Genomic DNA, 20,119 nt, shown 5'->3' with positions numbered 1-20,119 from the left:
AGACACAAAACCCTGTATACAGTGTAGGGGGAAGGGCAACAATGGAGGTGTCTGGCACTGGAAAGGTCTGGGAAGCCAGAGGCTGACTGCAACCTCTGCAAGCAACCAGGACCAAGAAAACTGAGATTTCTCTTGAGCCTTGCAAACCACATAAGTGTGTCTATTGCAATCCTGGTCCTTCTATCCGGACAGTGTTACAGCAGTTGAACACTGAAGTACCTTGAAGCTACTGGCAGCTAAAGCAAAAGGGAAACATGTTTGATGATTAAGGTATTTTCATTGTTAAAGGAACAACTCCTGGTTCCTTTTTCTTCACGGTTAGACTTGCTTTTTTAAAAAAGTCTTTTTAGCCAACATTCATTCCACAGTAATTGTAGGTAGTAATAATGTATTAGACACAGCCTGGCTGTTTTGGAGGATACACAGAAGGACAGGGCACAATGTCCTCAAGTAGCATATAGTTCCTCAGAGGAGGTAACGACCACAACAGCCACAACCCAAGGCCCAAAGGCAGAAATCCCTGATAAAATGCCACATGGGTTCAGAGAAGGGATGACTTCCTCTGGCTGGGGTAATGATGGAGTGGGATGTATGAAGTAGCACAGTTAGAATAAAGGCAAAAAGAGATAAACAAACATTTAAGGCAGGAGAGTGCCATGTGTTAGCTTGGAGCTTCCTGGCAGCCAAGGCAAAAAGTAGAATTATAATCAGTAGTCACTATCTGATAAAAAGAGATTTCACTTTTTTTCCCCCTCTTCCTCTTCTTATAAAGAAAATAAATCTCCATCAACCCTTGACCCCTCCACCCAAACTTGGAAAAGATCCCAAAACAAGGGTGGCTTGAGTTCATTCCTGCTGCATCAACACAAACTGAAGCAGTGATTCTAACAGAAATTCGGTCCTGTAGTCACAGGCATGACCATGTGCTCTTCACCCTGATGACTCAGCCTATGTGCTCTCCAAGAGACCAAGGAGCCAAACCCATTGTTTCTCCTAGCCCCAGCTTTTCACTTTTAAATACACCTTCAGTTTTTCTAACTTTCCTGTAAACCTTTTTGTCTTTCTTGAAAAAAATAGAGGAAAAACATGGTCATTCTGCTCGATTTTGAACTCCACAGTGCATTCCTTATCAGAATACTCCTTAATGGCAGCTTTTGGAGCTCAGGAGACTCTGACCTGATACTGGAGCTGGGGCCAGGGGACCTAGAATCAACGAACTGCTTTAAAAGCTCAGCTTCCCCCACCCCATCGCCCAAATTGGGTCCAGCCCTAGACACATGGAGGGAGATGGAGGGAGTGGGAAGGATAAGAGTCAAAGGAGGCCTGGACCTGGCTCTGCACCACCTACCTCATGACCTCAGGCCTGTGTGCCTTAGTTTCATCATCTGCCAAATGGATAATTCTTCTCAATGAGTGTTTTGATGATCGAGAGAGGGAACTTGTGGAAGAAGCATTTCAGAGGACATTAATATTGCTCTGCAAATATGTGTGTGTGTGTGTGTGTGTGTGTGTGTATTCCGCCCCCCACCCTTCCCCCAGCTCTTTAGCTACCAGAAAAGAAAGGTGGGGGTGGGGGAAGAAACCAACTCATTCTTGACTATTTAAGGCAATACTTTTTAGTAAGGGCAGGCACTAAAATTTATTAACAAACAAACAAAAAAGTTAGGGCATTAGGAGGAGTTGCGGGGAAGGGTTGCTTGGGATCAGAAGGTGGAAACCCAAAGAGAGTTGGATTTGGTCATTTGCATTCATCACAACTCGGGCTTCGACAGGGCAAATGTCCAGAGGATCCCAGAAGCCCAGAGAGAGGGTCTCCCCCATCATCTTGTTGCCCCTTTACCAGACACTTGAAATAAGCTACTGACCTCCTTAATATATATCCCAAACGATCTTCTGCCGGTGGTCACCAAGGGTTCAGCTGCAAGATGACACTTGCCATCCGGAATGCATTTGTGCTAAAGTGGGGAAGGGGCTGGATCCAAAGGGAGTCTGCCCTCCAGACGCGGTCCCTCTGGCTGGGTGCGAGTTCCCAGGGTATGGAGCCCTACAGCAGCAAGTCCGAGGGGCTTCACGTGGAGCGGGAATCGAGTCCTCACTCCCAGCGAGCTTCGTTAGCAGCAGCACTGAGTGCTGGAGAGGCTCAGGACAAGCCCGGCAAGGCCTGTACCTGCCAAAGGTGGATGCGGGAAGGCTGGGGGCAGGTGGACACTAGGAAATAACACCCCTGATGAGGGCCCAGGGATTCGGCCAGAGGTGTCAGATGGTCATTCACGTGTGATTTCCTGGGAAATGGACACTGCGGTCCCTGCCACCCCCCCCTGCCCCCACAGTAATGCATTTCAACTGGTGTCATTTTTACTGATTAACCATCAACATCAAAAACCATCCTAGACAACTAGCTTTGACCTTGGTGGGTACACAATGGGCAAGTTGACCCAATGGGCCCTAAGTAGTTAGAATTTTCATCTTCCTATTTAGTGCATCTCTGACAGTCTATGATTTATTGAAAGTCCCTGTTGAGGAAGGTGGGGGGAGTCCACGTTTAGAGGGGCCTACTTCACTCCCTGCTTCTTCAGAACAATGGTCTTGACCCTGTTCTTGACCCAGGACATGAAAATCACCTGGGGATCTTTAAAAAACCAGTCAGCGCCTAGGCCCCTCCCCAGACCAATTAAGTCAGAAACTCAGGGGGCAGGGGCTTGGAAGCCAGTATTTTTAAGAGCTCCCCAGGTGATCCTAATCGGTATCCAGGGTTGAGAATGGCAGAGCTGGGGCTATAAGCTTGAGAAAGATGTGTTGATTAAGGCTGTGCACAGCACAAAATCTGGCTTTTCTTGATAAAGGTAATGCTGATTTAGGGTTCTTAAAAATAATCTTTCATGTTGTAAAAGGATTTTAAAGAGCTTTTTTATCCTGGGTAGACTCATGAATATATAAGCAGGTTATCAGCCCTTTGCTTGAATTCACTGCCTAAGGCCAACAGACAGCTTTACAGTTATTGATTTGTAAGACAAGTGTGTGTCCCCAAATGAGACCACCCCTCGTCACTCTGCCTGATGGACCACACACCCCAGGTGCAAACCCCACATACTCACCTCTTGGACAAGATGGATGCCCCACAATCAGGTTTCTGCTCAGCCAGGAAGGGCTGCACATGAGGCCTGTGACCTCTGGCAGTTCTCCACCTGGCTCCAGGGCCCCTCAACTCACCTGAGTCCTGCTGTTTCCCCAGCTTCAAGGTCATAGGAGAGATTAACGGCTGCATGAGACTGCTGGGGCCGAGTGGGGAGCTGGAGTGGAGCTCACTGTATCATTCTGGGATGGCTGGGTGGCCACACCCAAACCACGCTGGCCCCCCCACCCCACCCACCCCTCTGCGGTCTGGATCCTCGTCAAGTGCAGATGGTTCCTGCATCCCCCAGTCACAGGAAATCTGATCTTCTTTATCTAGCCCTTTCTTGTGGCATTTCCTAAGGCTTCCTATTTTATTATAGTGTCTGTGCACACTGCTTATCTCTTCTCCCCGCCTACCACACCACACCATGAGCTTACAAAAGCAGGAAATGCAACTAGGTCTCACCTAGGAAGAAGCCCTTTACTGTTGGTCTCACCTCAGTAAAAGGTAAGCTTCTTGAACGCAGGGATGTCAATTCATTTCACCACTGTGTCCTAGAACAATGCCTGGCACAGGATAGATGCTCAAACATTTGTTGAACTGCATTCTTCAATCAGTGGTCACTGAATCAACAGGAATCACAACTTGAACTTGACATGCCAACGTTGGTCCCCTTGTAGCAAATTTTTGGCTTACTAATTTTAACCTAAATTTGTCTCTTGCAAAAAACAAAAAGATTGCCATCCCTGGGGTGGGGGTAATTGAGTCCACCCTGCACCCATGTGAAAAACCTGTTGTGAAGTGCAGAAGCCAAATGGTAGAGGACATACCTATAGCCCTAGAGACCCATCTAAACAACGCTGGGAGTAGGGTGGCCAAAATTAACCTTTATTGAGGGCCCACAGTATGTCAGGCAATAGGTAGGTGATTTCTATAAATTAACCTCATATTCCCATTAGCCTGATGGAATATGATTGGTATCCCTGCTTTACATCTGAGCAATCTAGTTCTAAGCAGTCAAACGACTTGCCCTCAGTCACATGATTACCAGATGGTGAAATAGGGATTTTAGCCCAACTTTCAGGCCAGCTCCAAGGCTTGTGGTGTCTCTTGAAAATGCCAGGCCCTGAGGCCTGGTGGGCTTGTTCCATTCAGGGCTCTGTGCTTGGAGAGCCTTCAGTCTTGGGCTGGTCCCACAATATTCATTTCCTTTTCCTCCCCCCGACCCCCACTGTTGCTGAGCTCTTTCCTTTCAGAATTTAGTTTTCAAAGAAGTCTCGAATGGGGCTTCCCTAGTGGTGCAGTGGTTGAGAGTCCGCCTGCCGATGCAGGGGACACGGGTTCGTGCCGCGGTCCGGGAAGATCCCACATGCCGCGGACTGGCTGGGCCCGTGAGCCACGGCCGCTGAGCCTGCGCGTCCGGAGCCTGTGCTCCGCAACAGGAGAGGCCACAACAGTGAGAGGCCCACATACCGCAAAAAAAAAAAAAAAGAAGTCTCGAAATCTTTCTTAGGCCTTTTGTGCTTTCTAAAGCTAATAATCGCTGCCAGCCACCAGAGGGCCACATCCCAAACATTCATATTTAGGGAATCAAAATGCCCTTTTGGGTTTGGTTTAATTTTCCTAAAAATACAAGCCAGCTGATGTGTGTGGCTGACCAGTATGAAAGCTCACCCAGGGACCCACTCTGAGTGCAAGAGGGTCAGCCGGGTGGTGAGGGTGATGCCTCTGGGCCGGCACTGTTTGGGGGGAGGCATTTGCAGCAACTGGGCAGAGGGGCTCTCCAGCCGACCTCCCTGAGGAAAATGTCTTACCCCAGCAACAGCACCGCCGGCATGCAGCTCTCCTGGGCTCTGGGGCCTCACTGCCCACCATCAGTCCTCATACTTCTCTGTGGCTGTGTGCTTCCCGGGGCTTCTATGGAAATCTGGCTGTTCCAAGGGAATGGCTAAAGCACCCCTCATTTGGGGTGACCAGTGGCCCTAACCTTGTCCTCTTTCCTCGTGGGTGGCATTTTAAAGGTTTTAACTAGGACTCCGCTGAAAAGCTTCTAGCTCTGAGATCCGGGTAAACTTGGCTACGCCTTATTGCACAGCAGCCAGCTCTCCACCTGCCCCCAGCCCCTTGACAGATTCCCCTCTCCAGCCACCGGCTCTTGCCAGCCCCTGCTCCAGGAGGTGCTGCAGAGCGTGGAAGAGACCACTAAGCCCTACATGGGGTGGGCCCTACATGGGCACTTGTCTGAGGCCCAGATTTCCAGGTGATTCATCAGGAAGTGGCCTCACATAGGTCGCAGGGGCCAAAACAAGCTGAGGGCCCCCAGGCAAAGGGAATGGGCTGAAGCTCTTCCATGTGGCTCCTTCAAGGAAAGAGTATCCTGCCACCAGGCAGCTAGAGCCTGTCTCTTCGTTAGGGCCAGGTCTCCCAGGTGGAGAGAAATGAAGACCCCCTACCTCCTCAGCCATTTGCACATCCCCAGGCAGAAGCCCAAACCCCAGACCCTGAAAACCCTTCCTGGTCAGAAACACAGGCAGATACTGCCCAAGAGAGCAGGGGACAACTGTCCTGTGACCAGGCCCAAGTCTCTCCCACCATTGAAACAATCTTGCATCCCCTTCCCAAGGCCAATAACTGGCTATTGACCCCCATTTAAAATGCTTTCCACTGAGAGCCCAGTGTCAATGGTCACAGAGCTCCAACAGCTCCTAGCCCCAGAATGTATGCCACATGCTGGGTCACCATCAAAATACTCTGGATCTATTGTCCCACCACACCTCCAGCCAGTCCGACCTCCCTCAGATCCCTAGCCAGGGGACTGAACTCTGAGGCTGGTGAGGGGAGAGCAAGACTTCGGAGCTGGGATGGGAGTCCTGTACTTACAGAAACCTGTGGGGACTTCGAGGACCCAGGGGCTCGGCAGGCCTTAGCCTTCCTTGCAGGGAGTGGAGAAGGGGCCAGGCCCAGTCACCCCCAGAGGCTGGGAAGAGGCACTTCTGCTGCCTTCCAAGGAGCCCCAGGCTGTGCCTCAGTTAAGGACATTCCCAGGAAAGGAGGCCTGAGAGAGGTTTCTGCTCCACTGAAGGACTGAACAAAGGGGGCACATGACACTTAAGGAGAACATTCCGGAAATTTACTGGCTACGGACAGGGGTGGTGGTGAAGGAACCATCCTAAACAGAGTAAATGCAGAAGTTACTGTACAGGAAGGAACGTGAGAAAACATATACCGACTCTCTCCCACCCTGCCCCTTCTCCCCACAAATAGCACACAGAGCGACAACGTCAGCAAAGCAAAGATGAAAGGAAAATAATCAGTCAACCAAACAAAGCAAAGAATTCTCCCCCCCCACATCTCTAATCAAAGTTACTGATCAAGTGAGCAAAGGCTGTACTTTGCTTCCTTGCTCTCTTTATAAGATACACATTTGAAATTCCTGACGGAAAAATACCCAGTAGAAGCTAGCAGCTGAGGTCAACGGGGGTCCACACTCATGCAACTCAGTCAGCCTGCCTGGCTCTTCAGAACTGAATTCCCCTTACTGCCCTCTCTCCAGTGACTTCATATCTCACTGTCATTTCCGCTGCCCACAGAGGCACAAACAGTGCAACAAATCAGGGTAATCCAATGTAGCTGGAGAGCTACTGGCAGCCTGTACCAAGCCTGGAAGCCTCTACGCAGCAGATGCCAGCAGAGGCCAGCCTGAATAAGGCAGTCAGAAAAAACTGGGACAAACTTATACTAAGAACTTATTCACTGTTTATCTGAAATTCAAATTTAACCAGGTGTCCTGTACTTTTATTTGCTAAATCTGGGGCAGATGAAGGGGCCTTAGCTGCAGGCCGTGCCAGCCCTGGATGCCACCTGAGAGCCTGCCTAGGTCAGCTCTGCTGCGGCCAGCCAAGAGGCTACAGTATGTCTGTTTCTCTGTTAGAAGTCGCCTCTGGGATCACGGGCTCCCCTCTTTCCTGTTCAAACAGAAGCTACTGTCTGAGGCAAACTCTTTTGCCCTCCCCATCCTAAGAAACAGATTCTCAAGGACCCCAAGGGCAAAGGCAACAGGGCATATAGAGTATGCCAATATGCAATGCTGGGCTTCTGCCAGCCCCTCAACCTTTTATTTATTTTTTTAAAGGTCTGGCCTTTATCATTGTTAACAGTAAATCAAATGTCCACCCCTTCTTCTCAATGTTTCCCTACAGACTGTGCAGCTCTGCAAGTTTCCTTCTTTGAAGGATCAGCCCTGTTTTATCTAACCCCAGGAGACACTCCCCTCTACCTTCTTTCAGACTGAATGCCTGTTAAAGGCCCCTAAGTCTGAATCCAGGCATGTGGAGCTGGTACAGAGGACGTGGGGAGGGGGCTGGCACAGGAGGCTGAAGCAAAGAATCTGCTCATTCAAACCTTTGCTGAGCGAGCCATCGTGGGCTAAATACCTAGGAGAGGGCACACGGAAGCTATTTCAAAAATCGAGATTAGGACAAAGAATTTTCCTCCCTTCCTGGGTTAGCCACTTATAACCAACAGTATTTCCACTTAGATGATCCTGGCAAAAAAAGGAAAGAAAGAGCCCACTTAGACATCTGAACAACTCTGGGATGGGGACTTGATGACCTGGCTATCCCCAGCTACCTAGCACAGCCCAGCACATGCAGGACTGTAACTGCTGAACTGAACTTAGGCTGACACATCAACACACAGGCCTGTTTAGGCAGGCCCTCTCTGAGCTATAGCCAGTCACAACAGTTACATGTATAACAAGGCAAGGAGAAGCACAGATCACTTGAAAATAATTTTGGAAACATTTTAGTTAGTGGTTTTAAGCTTTTTTCCACCAACCCTTTTTAGTTAGAAACAAGTGGCAAGACATTTATTTCCCTCCTGTCCCTGTCCTGTGAGGGATACTAGTATACTATGAAGCTGTCAAAAGATGGGCCGGAGATAGGTGACTTCTGAATTCAACCTACAAAGGATGAAGAACAGGGGACCATCCAGGACCTCAAAACAGCCTCATTTTCCTGCAGGGAGCTACACAATTTCCGCTTAATGAGTTGCTGACTTCCTCCTGATATTCCTGAAATGCAGGCACAAAAGCCTTTTTTTTACTGATATAAAATGAGCATCTTGAACAATACCATAAAGTGCACATCTCCATTAGGAATTTTATAACGTTTTCTCCCAATTTGCTGGACACAGGGCTCAGTCAATCTCTATGACTGACTGAGGCTAAGTGAGAGTCCAGGCAGGCTGGTGACTGCCAGCACTCTGGTGGGCCTGGGACAATGCCCCAGCTTGGGGTTTTATTCAGCGTTTGGCATGCCCGAGTCACTTTCTGAGTGACATAATGGAAATGTGGCAGTGATGTGAACTACCTAATGAGCTAGACAAAGGTTCAGATGCCTAATGGAGAAACAATGATTGTGGGGATCAGTGTAAAGCAGTAGGACGTTGGCACATCTGCACGTTATAGTTAAATTAAGTATTAAAGCTTTGGCCAAAACAGTTCACTCAAACAGAGCGGGCAGGGGTGAGAATCCAAAGAGTAAATGCTCCTCAATTTTTTTCCCCTCTATATCAGCAAGTGCGGGATTCTGTGGGAAAGTCTATAGTACTGTTCTTCAAGTAACCTAAACCCTAGAATTTAAATGATTCATCAAAAGAATAACAATAGTGGCTGCTCTACTGCCATTACAAGTCCCTAATTAGACTGTAAGTTATTGGAGGGCAGGAGCAGGGCCTACATTCTGGCTTCAGTGTGCGTGGGCATCTCCTGCTCTTTGATGAACGCGTCCAGCTCAGGAGTGATAAAACCAAAGGATTCGCGCTCTGAGAGCTCACTAGTTCCACTTGTTTTCCCTTAGAAGTTAGGCGGCCACGGTTGTTTTAAAAAAAAAAAAAAATCAAAGGAACAGAGTCCATGCAATCAAATCCCTAGGCCTCTGAAAGGGACTCAGATCAAGTCAGTACATCCCTCTGAGTGTCTCAGTGAGTTTATTATGAGCCACTCGGAGGCAGGCACTGACCCTGTCAGCCTCCAAGTACCCTTGATTTTGTTAGAAAGATTGGAATCTCATCCTGGGAAAATGAAAGACTACCAGGACCACTTTCTCTCAGTTTCTCTGGGTAAATGGTGAAATCATGGACCAGTATCAAGGGAAAGGATTTAGCTCCCTGACCGAGTGAGCTAAGGATGACTTTTAACCTAATAATTTATCACAGGACCATGATTTCTGGCCACAAGCTGTAACCATGAGTACACGGGAACCTGTTAGATGCTGTGGCCTTCTAAACTCGGCCTCATGTCTCCTGCATCTCTGCACCCAGCAGGCCTTGCTTTACCACAGAATCCGTCGACAGGACAAGCCCTGGGTTTGCTCCATGAGCCTGGCCCAGCCCTTCTGGTATGAACCAAGTTACCTTATTTCTCCTATAAATGTCTCTCGCTACGCAAGTTCTCAAATGCCAACCAGGGACTGCATTCCTCTCAACTCCACCCAGCTCCCCCTTCAGGGCAGCTTTCCTCTCCCTTCTGTCCAAGGGTAGAGGACCTCATCCCCCTCTGCAGGGCTCACGTGCAGCTCTCCTATTTGGAGCTGGCAGAACTGCATGACGCAAGGAAAGGCAAATTCACAATTAATTCTCACAATGAGAATGATGAACAACAGGTGAGCCAGGGAGCAAATACATATTTAAACACCTTGCGCCTTCTCTCCTTTATGACACTGTTATATTTCTATCTACAAGACCTAGTATCAAAAAAGAAAAGAACCCTAAATCAAACTTTATGAAAAGTCCTCAGAATACTCTTTTTAAGGCACTGTTAAAGCAAATTGCTTGCTTTGTTTAAAATAAAATCAACACATATAAATTGGGCACAACTTGCTAAATCAAGTCCCCTGCCGTGCTTGCGTTCTGAGACTTTCTTAGTAAAGCCCAATCGAAGGTGAATAGATGGGACTAGAGGAGGGAGACAGCCCCTTAGGCTACATCCTTGATAGATATAAGGGGACCCAACTGATGAACAGCAGATGGCCCCATTATCTATCTATTAGCTCTTTACTACAAGGAAAGGCAACAATTAGTATTTTTATAACCAGAGGATTGTGAGGGTAACCATGCCCTGTGACAAGAGAGAGTTTCCTTCCTAGAAGCAAAAAAGTACCTTTGGAGACTCTGGGGATCTTAACATCCTCCTGGGAGAGCCCGCCTCAGGAGCAGTCCATAAAACCGGTAGAGCCGACCATACCCAATTTCTCGTACCCCCAGCTGGTCCATTCAGGAACAAACACTCGTCCTCACGTCCTCTCTAGTTTAGTCCAAGGCTTCGGGAGAAACAGGGCCAATGATGGGGGACAACCTCTGCTCAGGGACCATACATCCACGGTGCTGATGCCCAATGTAATGAGACCCATGAGCCGGCCCGGCCAACTGGCTTCATGAGTGGGAAAGGGAAGGAGAGGGGAAGCTGTCCAAGCAGAAGAACCAAGCACCAGAGAAGGGAAAAGAGGGGCTTAGGAGTCCTCTTGAAGAGGAGAGCACACAAGGCCAAGCAGTCGCCTCGCAGTGCTGCAGCTACAGAGGGCTCCCAGGTTTGCCCTCCCTTGAGCTCCAGCTGAGACCCCGGCAAGGTTCATTTACTAGGCTATCGTTTCCTAGGCCTATGTTTTCATCTCCAGTGGGATTTCAACAGAACAGCAAACCAAATAATTTGGAGGATGGTCTTGGACCCCCGGACGCCAAGGCCCACCTTGGTGAGGTAAGAGGGAAGAGGACATGGAGTGCTTGGTATTTCACACACAAATCTTAACTTACCAAGGCTGAGACTGGCTTTCACATTCAAATAAAAATGTGAAAAGCAAACTGTGACCCTGCTACAGGGAATGTTATATCTAAATAAAAGCAACTCCCAAAGGCTTCATTTCCTTGCTCATTTTGGGTGAATTTTTAATCATTTAAGGTCAACTTTAACCAAATCACAGATGCCTATATAAGCCTATAATTTTCTGGCCCAAGCACTAGTGAAGACATTTCCTCCCACACAAATAAAAATTTGAACAAAATTTCAAAGGAAAAACAAAACAAAACAATGAAAATAAAAGAATGTGAAAAGAAATACAAATCAAAGAAATTTATTGGTGTTGACAAATATACATAATACAAAAAAACAAAACAAAACTAACACAACAGAAACAAAACCAGAAACTCCCCCCACCCTGGCAGGCCCACAGGCCTGAGGTACTGACAGCGAGCAGCCCCAGGAGCCCCTTGGAGCATCGCACTTAATTCATGAGGACCTCCATCTGCACCAGCCTCGCGTTGGTGTCCCCAGATGTCCGGTAGGGTATCATCCCAGCAAAGGTAATCAGGGCTCGGGCTTGGCTGCGGAGTTGCTGAGAGAAAGGGGAAGAAGAGAAGAAATCCAGTTAACTTCTGGGTCAGGGCACTGTCCTGAGAACCACCACCCCGGCCTTCCATTTTCTACCCCTTGGGGTCAGGGCAGATTCCCGGTGGGTGGATGACAGTCTCACCCTCCACCATCATGTTCCTCCAGCATGGTGCAGAGTTAGCAAAGCTCGGCTGCTGGGGCCTCAGTTCCAAAGCCCTTCTGCTTAACAAAAGATGGATGGGTGTGCCGGGCAAGCTGCCTCACCTGACACGTCTGACCAGCTGCTGACACGGCCCTGTGCTTCAGACTGCCTGCTCTACTTCTCTGAGCCTCTCTCTCTCTCCTGGCTGGTTTCTGTCCAACTGTTACCATGGGGTCCTGAGTTTCTTTCTAGGACCCTCGTGAAGCACCTGCGCTACCAGAGGCAACAGTCGTGCATAAGTGAGGCCCATTCCAGCTCTTTCCTCTCCTGCATCTTCCCCTTTCCTTCCTTTCACTCCTTACATTCCTTCCTTCCTGACAGAAGTGCTTGGTCCTCTTTTCTCAGGCAACAATATTTATGAGATTCCTGGATTGCTCCAGGAAGGAAAAAGATTTAAACTCAGGTGTTTCCAACAACAAAAATAGGAACCTTCACTCCAATTTCCAACTGATAAATTACTGAATAAAGAAACGTAAGAGAACAGCTTCAGGTTGCCCCACATTGAGGTGTGTTGGATGCTTATACCAGCAGGAAAGGAAACCATATCTGGAATAGAAAAGGAGGGTCTACACACATCTTTTGGATCAGTAATGAGATTTTTAAGAAAAATTCAAGGGTCACTTACTAGGCTTCTTAAGGACCATTCAAGAAGAAAACTGAAAGGTAAGTGCCTTTTACCTGATATGTGAAGTAAATTGGCAAGTAAAGGTCCTAATGAATGTCCAAACCAAAAGAAATTTACTTTATGATGAGAGTATCCATCAGATTTTCTTTAAAAGTGCAAAAATGTGCATGGGTTCTCCTGCCTAACTTGCAGCTACTTTACGTAAGCTCTAGGGGTATGCAGGCCAAGCGACCCATCCACTACCTGGCAACACTGCAGCTTAAACCATGAGGCCAATTCTTGGGCAGGCAGCTTTTACACATAAGTCTTTCCTCGACTCCACCCATCCCTTCCTTTCATTACAAAGGAGAGCGGTGGGTAAAAGGAAGACAGGAGAATGGCTTTATCCATCATATGTAAAAACTAAGTGCCTAAAAAAGAGAGACTAAAACACACAGCGTGTGAGTCCAGCTAGTCTTAAATCAGTTCCCTTCAGATGTGGAAAATGGACCTGCCAGGCCACCAGCTCTGCTCTCTGTGAGCAAGCCCTGCTCTGACCTGTAAGCAGTAGAGAGTATCAGAAACGCCCACCACTTCAGTAGTTGTATTCACAACAGCACTGCTGCCAAGGCCCCAGCACAGCGAGCCCACTGCTGGCACATCTCCTATGTAGGCTCTTGCCTGTCCAAGGGCAGATGGCAGACCTGCAGCTGCCTCTCATGCACACACGGATGGGCCTACCACGTCAGAGGACCACTTCTGAGCACTGCTATGTATGCTGCTAAAGGTGAAAATTCCCACCGTCACTCACGAGGCAGAGGTTCTGACAGTGACAATGCCTGTAGGGGTCATAGCAGAGAGAGCCCTCAGATATCCATGGAGGCGGGAGATAGATTTTCAAGGCTCTAGTTTCTTGATTGCCAAAATCAGGTATGGCTGTTGTATACCATACTGAGAGACTCACCAAACATTAAGTGGAAATGTTAAGGGAAAGGTAATTCTAAAACACTGCCTGTTTTAATGGTTTAATTGGAAGTCCAATGCGCTATCCATTGCGCGACGGAATTAATGGTTTAATTGGGTCAAACACCTTTCTTTCCCCTTTTGTCAAATCAACTGTACACCATACACTGTTGGAATCCCAGGGTTCTATCTACCTGGACTCTGCGTGACCCAAGCAATGCTGGAGGCCCCACAGGCAATGGAAAGGGCACTGGCCTTGGTATCAGACAGACCCGGCTTCCAGACGTGGCTCCTTCACTTACCACCTGAGGGGCCCACAAAAGCAAGACACCTCCTGACCCAGGCCTCAGATCCCTCAACTGTAAAATGGGGATAACGACTGTCCTAGGTACCTCTCTGGAGTCACTGTGAGATGACAGCAGAAACAAGGTTTGCATCAAATTGTTGACCAAAAGTAAGTATGGTTTTCATGAAAGTGCTGAACTGAGACTCATAAAATGACCTTCTATTTAAAAATATTTAAAAAAATATATATTTTTAAAAAAAGGGCTGGAATTCTTGTGGAATCCGTATAAATTAGCATTTTGATTTTTTAAAAGGTGATATTCGCTGACTTAGCACATCTTTGTTTTTTAGCTTGAGAAGAGTAGCAACCCCATTAATGTTCGATTTCTTCCGGGAGCCCCTGACACAAACTTTACCCAGCTGCCAGGTAGTAAAGAAACGAGCAATTTAGGGTCATGAGCAGTGGTCTCATGAGGTGCAATGGACAGCAAACCAGAAAGGTGGTTCTCAGCGATGGCTCTGGCCAACCATCTGGCTGGGATCTTACAGAATCACGGTCCTCGATGACTCGCTGGGGCCTGGATGCCGATGATGGACTTGTCCCCTTGAGCCTCTTAAACTGTGTGAACAAGATGTTCATGGTGGCGAGAAGCACTTCTGAGAGGTTGTGCCTGACCTGCACAGAGGGACACACATGAAGTAAGGAGAAAGAACCAAGCCCTGGGGCCAACCACAGGTTGGGGAAGGGGGGAGCAGTGCTCCAGGAATGCCTGGTCACATCACATCTCCACAGCTGCCAGGTGGAGCACCACACAGCCACCAAAAAGGAGCTGATGGCATTGAAATGTCAAGCGTGAAAGCAAAGCTCAGGCAATGCTACTCAGAAGGTCAGGTAGGTCACTCTTCTGATCCCTTGTTTATGCCAGTCCTCCTAGGCAGGGGCAGTGAGCAAAACGCATGCCCACTACGTCTGGCCACCAAGAGTGATTAGCAAAAGCCTGCATTTGAATGTCAGCAGGCAGGGACGCATACACTGGTTCTCCAGTCCCTACCACTCCCCACTGTCTCAGACCCACCAGACTGTCTTCATGGGACCAGCACAGCCCGAGCAGAGTCCTTGGGAGTGTCTATGAGGACAGGCCCTGGTACAACACTTCAGTCCATGAAACACTGAATGATGTAACCAGGGGAGGGCAAGAATCAACAGAAGGAGTGGCTAGGGGTAGAACTGCAGCAGGTGTGAAGGGATGGTCGGCAAGAGGTAAGACCTCCTGAACTGTGTGTACCACAGCAGGCAGCTGCCTCACCACATGTGCAGAAGCCGGCCTTTCTTCTTCCTCTAGAACAGAAACATGCTTTCATAAAAGGAATGTGCTTACTAATGGTTTTAAATTGAAACACTGTTAGGAACATCCTGGAACCAGGCAGCTGGCCCTCAGTGCCTGTGGTTCTAGAGAAGAGTCTTACCCTTAGCTGCACATGGGAATAACCAGGGGAGTTCTGGGCTGCAGCTCAGATCAGGGAAACCAGAATTTCTGGGCCTGGGCACACAGATTTTTTTAAAGGTCTCCTAGCAATTCCAGTGTGCAGCCCAGTTGAGCACCCTTGGGCTAAGCAGTGGCAACATGCTAGAAACCCTGCAGAGAGACAGTAGCTCTGGGGCTCTTGGGCTGATAACTGAGTCCGTGGTCACTGCATCTGCTTCTTGAGACAAAATGGTTCAGAGAAGGGAAAGAAGGATGTGAATCATGATGCATATTTCATGTACCCAATGGAACTACTTAGACAAGATCAGAGTTAAGCACTGACACACCCTCTAGAACAAGTGCATAATAAAGAATCAAACCAGATCCCACAGATCAACAAGAAACCTGTTTCTCCCAAGAATATGTCTGGTCTCTAAAGCGAGTGTATTTTCTGAGTCAGGAACTCAGACTATAATCTGATGGGGATATGTGTACTCACAGAAAAACCAGCCCAGGATACCTGAAATTGGACTTGTCTTAGAAAACTCAGTCTGGATGGTGACTGTAGTAGGACTGTTAAAGTTATTGGCTATGTTAAAACAAAAGCTTTCAGTTAGAAGTGGGGGAAAAAAGAATTTTATAATTCAGGAAGAAAAGGACTCACCTCATCACTGAAATTTCTGAAGGCAGCCACTCTCTCTTCCACACTTTCCTGATTCAGGGGCACCAGCTTCAACCGATCAATTATCTATTTAAAACAAAACCCATCGGTCCCATATGATACAACCATCACAGTCATTTCATCTCCTCAAACACATAGTCAGCATCTAACACATTCATAGTGGGCTTCTTAATAGGAAATGCTAATCCCCTCATTCAAAGGCTTTGATTCTAACTTGCTGACTGACTCAATTCCTATCCTCGTTTTCTGAGGCAGTTTTACAATTCAGAGATTTCAAATTACTCTGAGAAACCTCTCTGTTTTTAGACTAAAGAAGAAAGGAAGAGAAAAAGGAAAAAAAGAGCAACACAGAAATCCCTTTTATATTCACAGGATCATACTTGTCCTTCTTCACTTAACAGGCATACTGGTGACATTTCCTTTGTTTTAAATGAATCTCACGAAGTGTTTTGATTTTTCAAGGGCATACATTAACCTGCACTTCAAACACCCCTCCTGAAACTTACATCAAAGGCTCTGTCAATATGCCCACTGTGATACTCGTCAAAAAAGGTGATCAGGTCCAACAGAAGATAGAACGTGGAGTCCACAAATTTATTTGCACTGATTCCCTGAGCCCTATACCTGACGGACAAAAAAGAAGTAAGGGGGGTATATTAGGAATTTCTGTGCAATCTATAACTTGAGGATAGCATCTAAAAAATGTCAAACAAAACCTCTTAAACTCTCTAGATGAAGTGAACTAAGGAGTGGAAAATAGTGTTTCTTTTGAAATGGCCAAGCACTTGATGGCGGGTTTGACAGAAATCCACCTATAAATGTTCTGTGTGAAGCACAGTTCTCTTGCCTCAGCCCCCATCTCAGCAAGCATCTCCAACCCAGTTTTCACTGGGTCACTTTATTGGGCGTATCTGCAGAGGGCACAGAAAGTGACAACTATTGCCCCAGCCTGGGAGTTACACTGGTTAAAGTATGATAACTCCTCGAACTCATGGGGAGGAAGGTAGCTTCTGAAACACTGGCCACTACATCTCTAAGAATTCCCCATCCATCCATCCATCACTAGCTTTGTTCCAAAATGTCTTTGAGATGGCTGCTAATGACATATAGATGAGTATAATGCCTAGAATTAAACCTCATGTACAGGATTAAAATGTTGAGATACCCTTTCATACCCTTCCTTTTCGCAAGAATGTTTACCAAGTGACAGTGCCAAGTGACAGTTGGTTATGACGTGGGGGAACAGGAACTGTCAAACTGTCAGTGCTGGTGGGAGGGTGAGTGAGTAGAGCCATGCTGGGGAACTCTTTGATGCTACGGTAAAGCTGCAGATGCGTCTGGGTGGGCGCTGGGAGCCCCGGGACCCCCCGGAGCCAGCCCCGGCCTTACCGCTCCGCGACGGAGAGCGCCATGTTCTTCAGCCTCTCCTTGTTGGACTGCGGGGCACTGATCTGGGGGACGACAGGGCTGAGCAGTTTGTTCATCAGCTCCAGCACCTTGTCAGCATTCTGTTCGGTTTTTTAAATTAAGAAAGGAATCAATTAAAAATAATCAATAAGAGGAAATAAACTAAATAACCGAAACCAAAGAGGTAACTTTTGTTCTGTATCTTGATCTGGGTGGTGATGACACAGATACATACCTGTGGGAAACTCATCAAGCTGTTCACTGAATATGTGTACATTTTTCTACTTTTTAATTAGACCTCAATCAGAACACTTTTAAATGAAAGGAAAAATGAATTATAACCCTCTTTTTGCCCACGTTGGTCAGCTGATAAAAGGAGAGAATGTACTCTTCTTCAGGCCCTAACAGTCATCGGTATTCCCCGCATGTTCTCACAACGAGCTACTTCCTCCAGTTCTCTCAGAACCCCTCAGCTGTGGTTTTGTTCCCTGACACACACCGGTCAGTGTTTGTGCGGCTGCCCGGAGGGTGAGCACCAGGCATCTTCACCAGCAGCTTCACCACCCAAGCATGATGGGCGCTTCCTCTGCTGCCAAGGGAGGCTTTGCTCAGTGCCCGTGGGACAGCCTTTCAATATGTCACTCTTGTTTGGCCAGAAAGACCTTATGGGCAGAAATAATTCTGTAAAATAGGAATTTCACCCTGACTGGACTATTAACTGCCTAAGCACTAGGAGAAAATGCCTCAGCAGGGAGAGGGGTACAACAATGGCACCATCGAAATGTTTGTGCATTTAATGCCAAAAGGCCGATGACAGATCTATTAAGTGCAGAAGAAAGAAAAGAGCACATTTTACCTTGGCAAGGTCATAAAGCTTTGCTGCTTCTTCAAACAGTCCTTTATTTTCTGCCACGGAAGCAACTTTGTTGATAATAGGCTTTGTGTCACTAGTAAACTTATCTATGACTCCAGGCTGACAAGACAAATCATGGAGGGGAAGAAGAGAGAAATGGGGGGACAGAGCTGTTATTTTAAACACAGAGAAGCAACTGAGATCCGAAAACTACTTTAACTGAAAATACTTGCCCTGGGCAATACACATATTTCATCAGCTAGACTCTGGCTTTCTTGAAGATATAAGGTCGTACTAAACATATGAAAAGGACCAAGGAAACTACCCATGAAGAGGCAGACTCAAAGGCAGCACAGGAGTCACCAGTAAGACTGTGCTTTCTAATTTTCCAAAATGACCTAGAGAATCGGTGAAATCATCAATGATTTTAATTTTGCTGATGAGTAGGCACTAGGGGGAAAAAAACCAGGAGGCTCAGAGAAAGTATCTGAAAGATTCTGAATTTGTTTTCTAAGACAGATGGCAAAAGAAATCCAGTCCTGAAAAAATACATGGCAAGTGGTGTCAGGATACTAAAAACAAACAAAAAAAATCTGCATCATCACTCAACAGCAACCAAATGGTCAAGAAAGTATGGGAGAGGCCTGAGGTACCGTGAAGAGAGAGGGCAGACTATGTGACGTCTGACTGGCCATCTGATTCTCCATCAGCCCTGGACCAAGTCGGGTGACCTGCTCCGCCACCCTGGCAGCACAGGAGATCAGTGAAGAGCATGGGCTCTGGGGTCAAGAAGGACTGGGCTCAAATTCCAGCTCACTTCCTTACTAGCTGTGTGATCTTGAAGAAAATAACCTCTCTTGTCTCCACTTCCTCCCTTGAAAAACAGATGACGGTTCCCACTGTGTTGGGTTCTTGTGATGATTAAGTGAGAAAATACATGTCAAGCATTCAGCACAGGGGCCTGGCAGTTGTCACTGCTCCATAAGCATGGCCACTGTCACCAGCACTGCCACTGTTCTTCTTCTGGATGGTGTGAGCAGTGGGAGGTCATCTTGAGACTGCTGTCTCTAAACCACCCATTTTTACAGATGAGGAAAGTGAGTCCCTAAGAGAGGCATGTGGAGAGTGCCCGAGTGGGTCAGGAGGGGTCTCTGACACTAGGGCCTCTGCCCCTTCTACATTGCCCAATAGCCATGATGGGTCTTAGGGAACTGCTAAGGCTCACGGGAGCAGCTGCATCTCTGGGGTCAGTGTAGAGTTCTGAGCCCTCAAAAACTATCTTTGGAGAGAGGTCAAGTGCATTTGTAATTTTCCCCTCTGGGGAGAGTAAGTGCAGTAACCAATTTCTTTCTTGCATATTTTCTGAGCCAAGAATGGCAGAAATGTAGCCTTCTCAGCTGAAAATATGGCAGGTGTGAACAGATGAGTATTCTGAACATAATAAAAAAACTATCTAACCACAAATTTACATATTTTAAGGAGAAATGTAAATGTATGTAAAATCAAGGTCATCATTTGGGGCCTGTAATTTTCATTCTTTGTTTTTAAAACTAAGCAACTTCATTCAGATTTGCATCTTCAGTACCTTGAATCCTAAAATCTAACTGTATTCTTTGGACAATTATAAATCCCCAACTGCAAACTAACACACCTCTGGGGTGCACTTAACCCACCTTTCTACTTCCATCGTTCTCTAGTTTCCCAAGAATCATATCGAACTGCAGAGACAAAAAAAAGTTTACTCAGTTGATTGGACGAGGATATATACATAATCCACAATTCTTTGAAGACAAGAGAGGAATAGGGGAGGTGGGAGAAGTCTTGCACAAACTAGAGAACAGTGAGACTGAATCAACGTTTTCATTGTCAGAAACCAAAGAAAACTCTAACACCCCCCTGCCCCCAGCCACATCCACCAAACTCATATTGAGGTGACCATCCAGTATCACATCAGCATGAGAACTTGTACACTGGAAATCATGGGGGCGTGGAGAAAAGTTAACAGACATACCTCTCGACTTTCTATCACCAGCTCGCTCACACAACGCAGAAACATGTTTTCTCCTTGACTGTCTTTCTCGTCTCTAGAAGGGAACAAAATCAGCCTGGTTTCTGGTGTGGCCCCAAGGTCTCTGTCATTCTCACAGTGGCAGAAATCA

The 20,119-nt window shown here is 47.1% G+C and overlaps 1 protein-coding gene across 2 annotated transcripts in view; it reads right to left on the bottom strand.

The window, feature by feature from the left end:
• Positions 1 to 11,255: 11,255 nt before the first annotated feature.
• The window catches only part of NUP93 (nucleoporin 93), a 102,695-nt gene continuing 93,831 nt past the window's right edge, over positions 11,256 to 20,119 (bottom strand). Inside the window, exons 15-22 of one of the 2 annotated variants that reach the window (XM_082677360.1) lie at positions 19,972 to 20,044; positions 19,634 to 19,678; positions 17,964 to 18,080; positions 17,090 to 17,208; positions 16,207 to 16,324; positions 15,683 to 15,766; positions 14,100 to 14,228; positions 11,256 to 11,502 (exon numbers count right to left, since the gene is read on the bottom strand). In XM_082677360.1, the coding sequence (XP_082533486.1) occupies positions 11,392 to 11,502; positions 14,100 to 14,228; positions 15,683 to 15,766; positions 16,207 to 16,324; positions 17,090 to 17,208; positions 17,964 to 18,080; positions 19,634 to 19,678; positions 19,972 to 20,044 (796 nt within the window). In that variant the 3' untranslated portion in view covers positions 11,256 to 11,391. Of the gene's footprint in view, positions 14,229 to 15,682; positions 15,767 to 16,206; positions 16,325 to 17,089; positions 17,209 to 17,963; positions 18,081 to 19,633; positions 19,679 to 19,971; positions 20,045 to 20,119 lie in introns of both variants that reach the window. The other variant, XM_082677359.1, reaches the window with a different exon arrangement.

The sequence above is a fragment of the Grampus griseus genome (genome assembly GCF_964374135.1).
Source record: "Grampus griseus genome assembly, chromosome: 19".
In the NCBI taxonomy this organism is placed as follows: Eukaryota; Metazoa; Chordata; class Mammalia; order Artiodactyla; family Delphinidae; genus Grampus; species Grampus griseus.
This window is presented reverse-complemented; position numbering and strand designations above follow the sequence as displayed.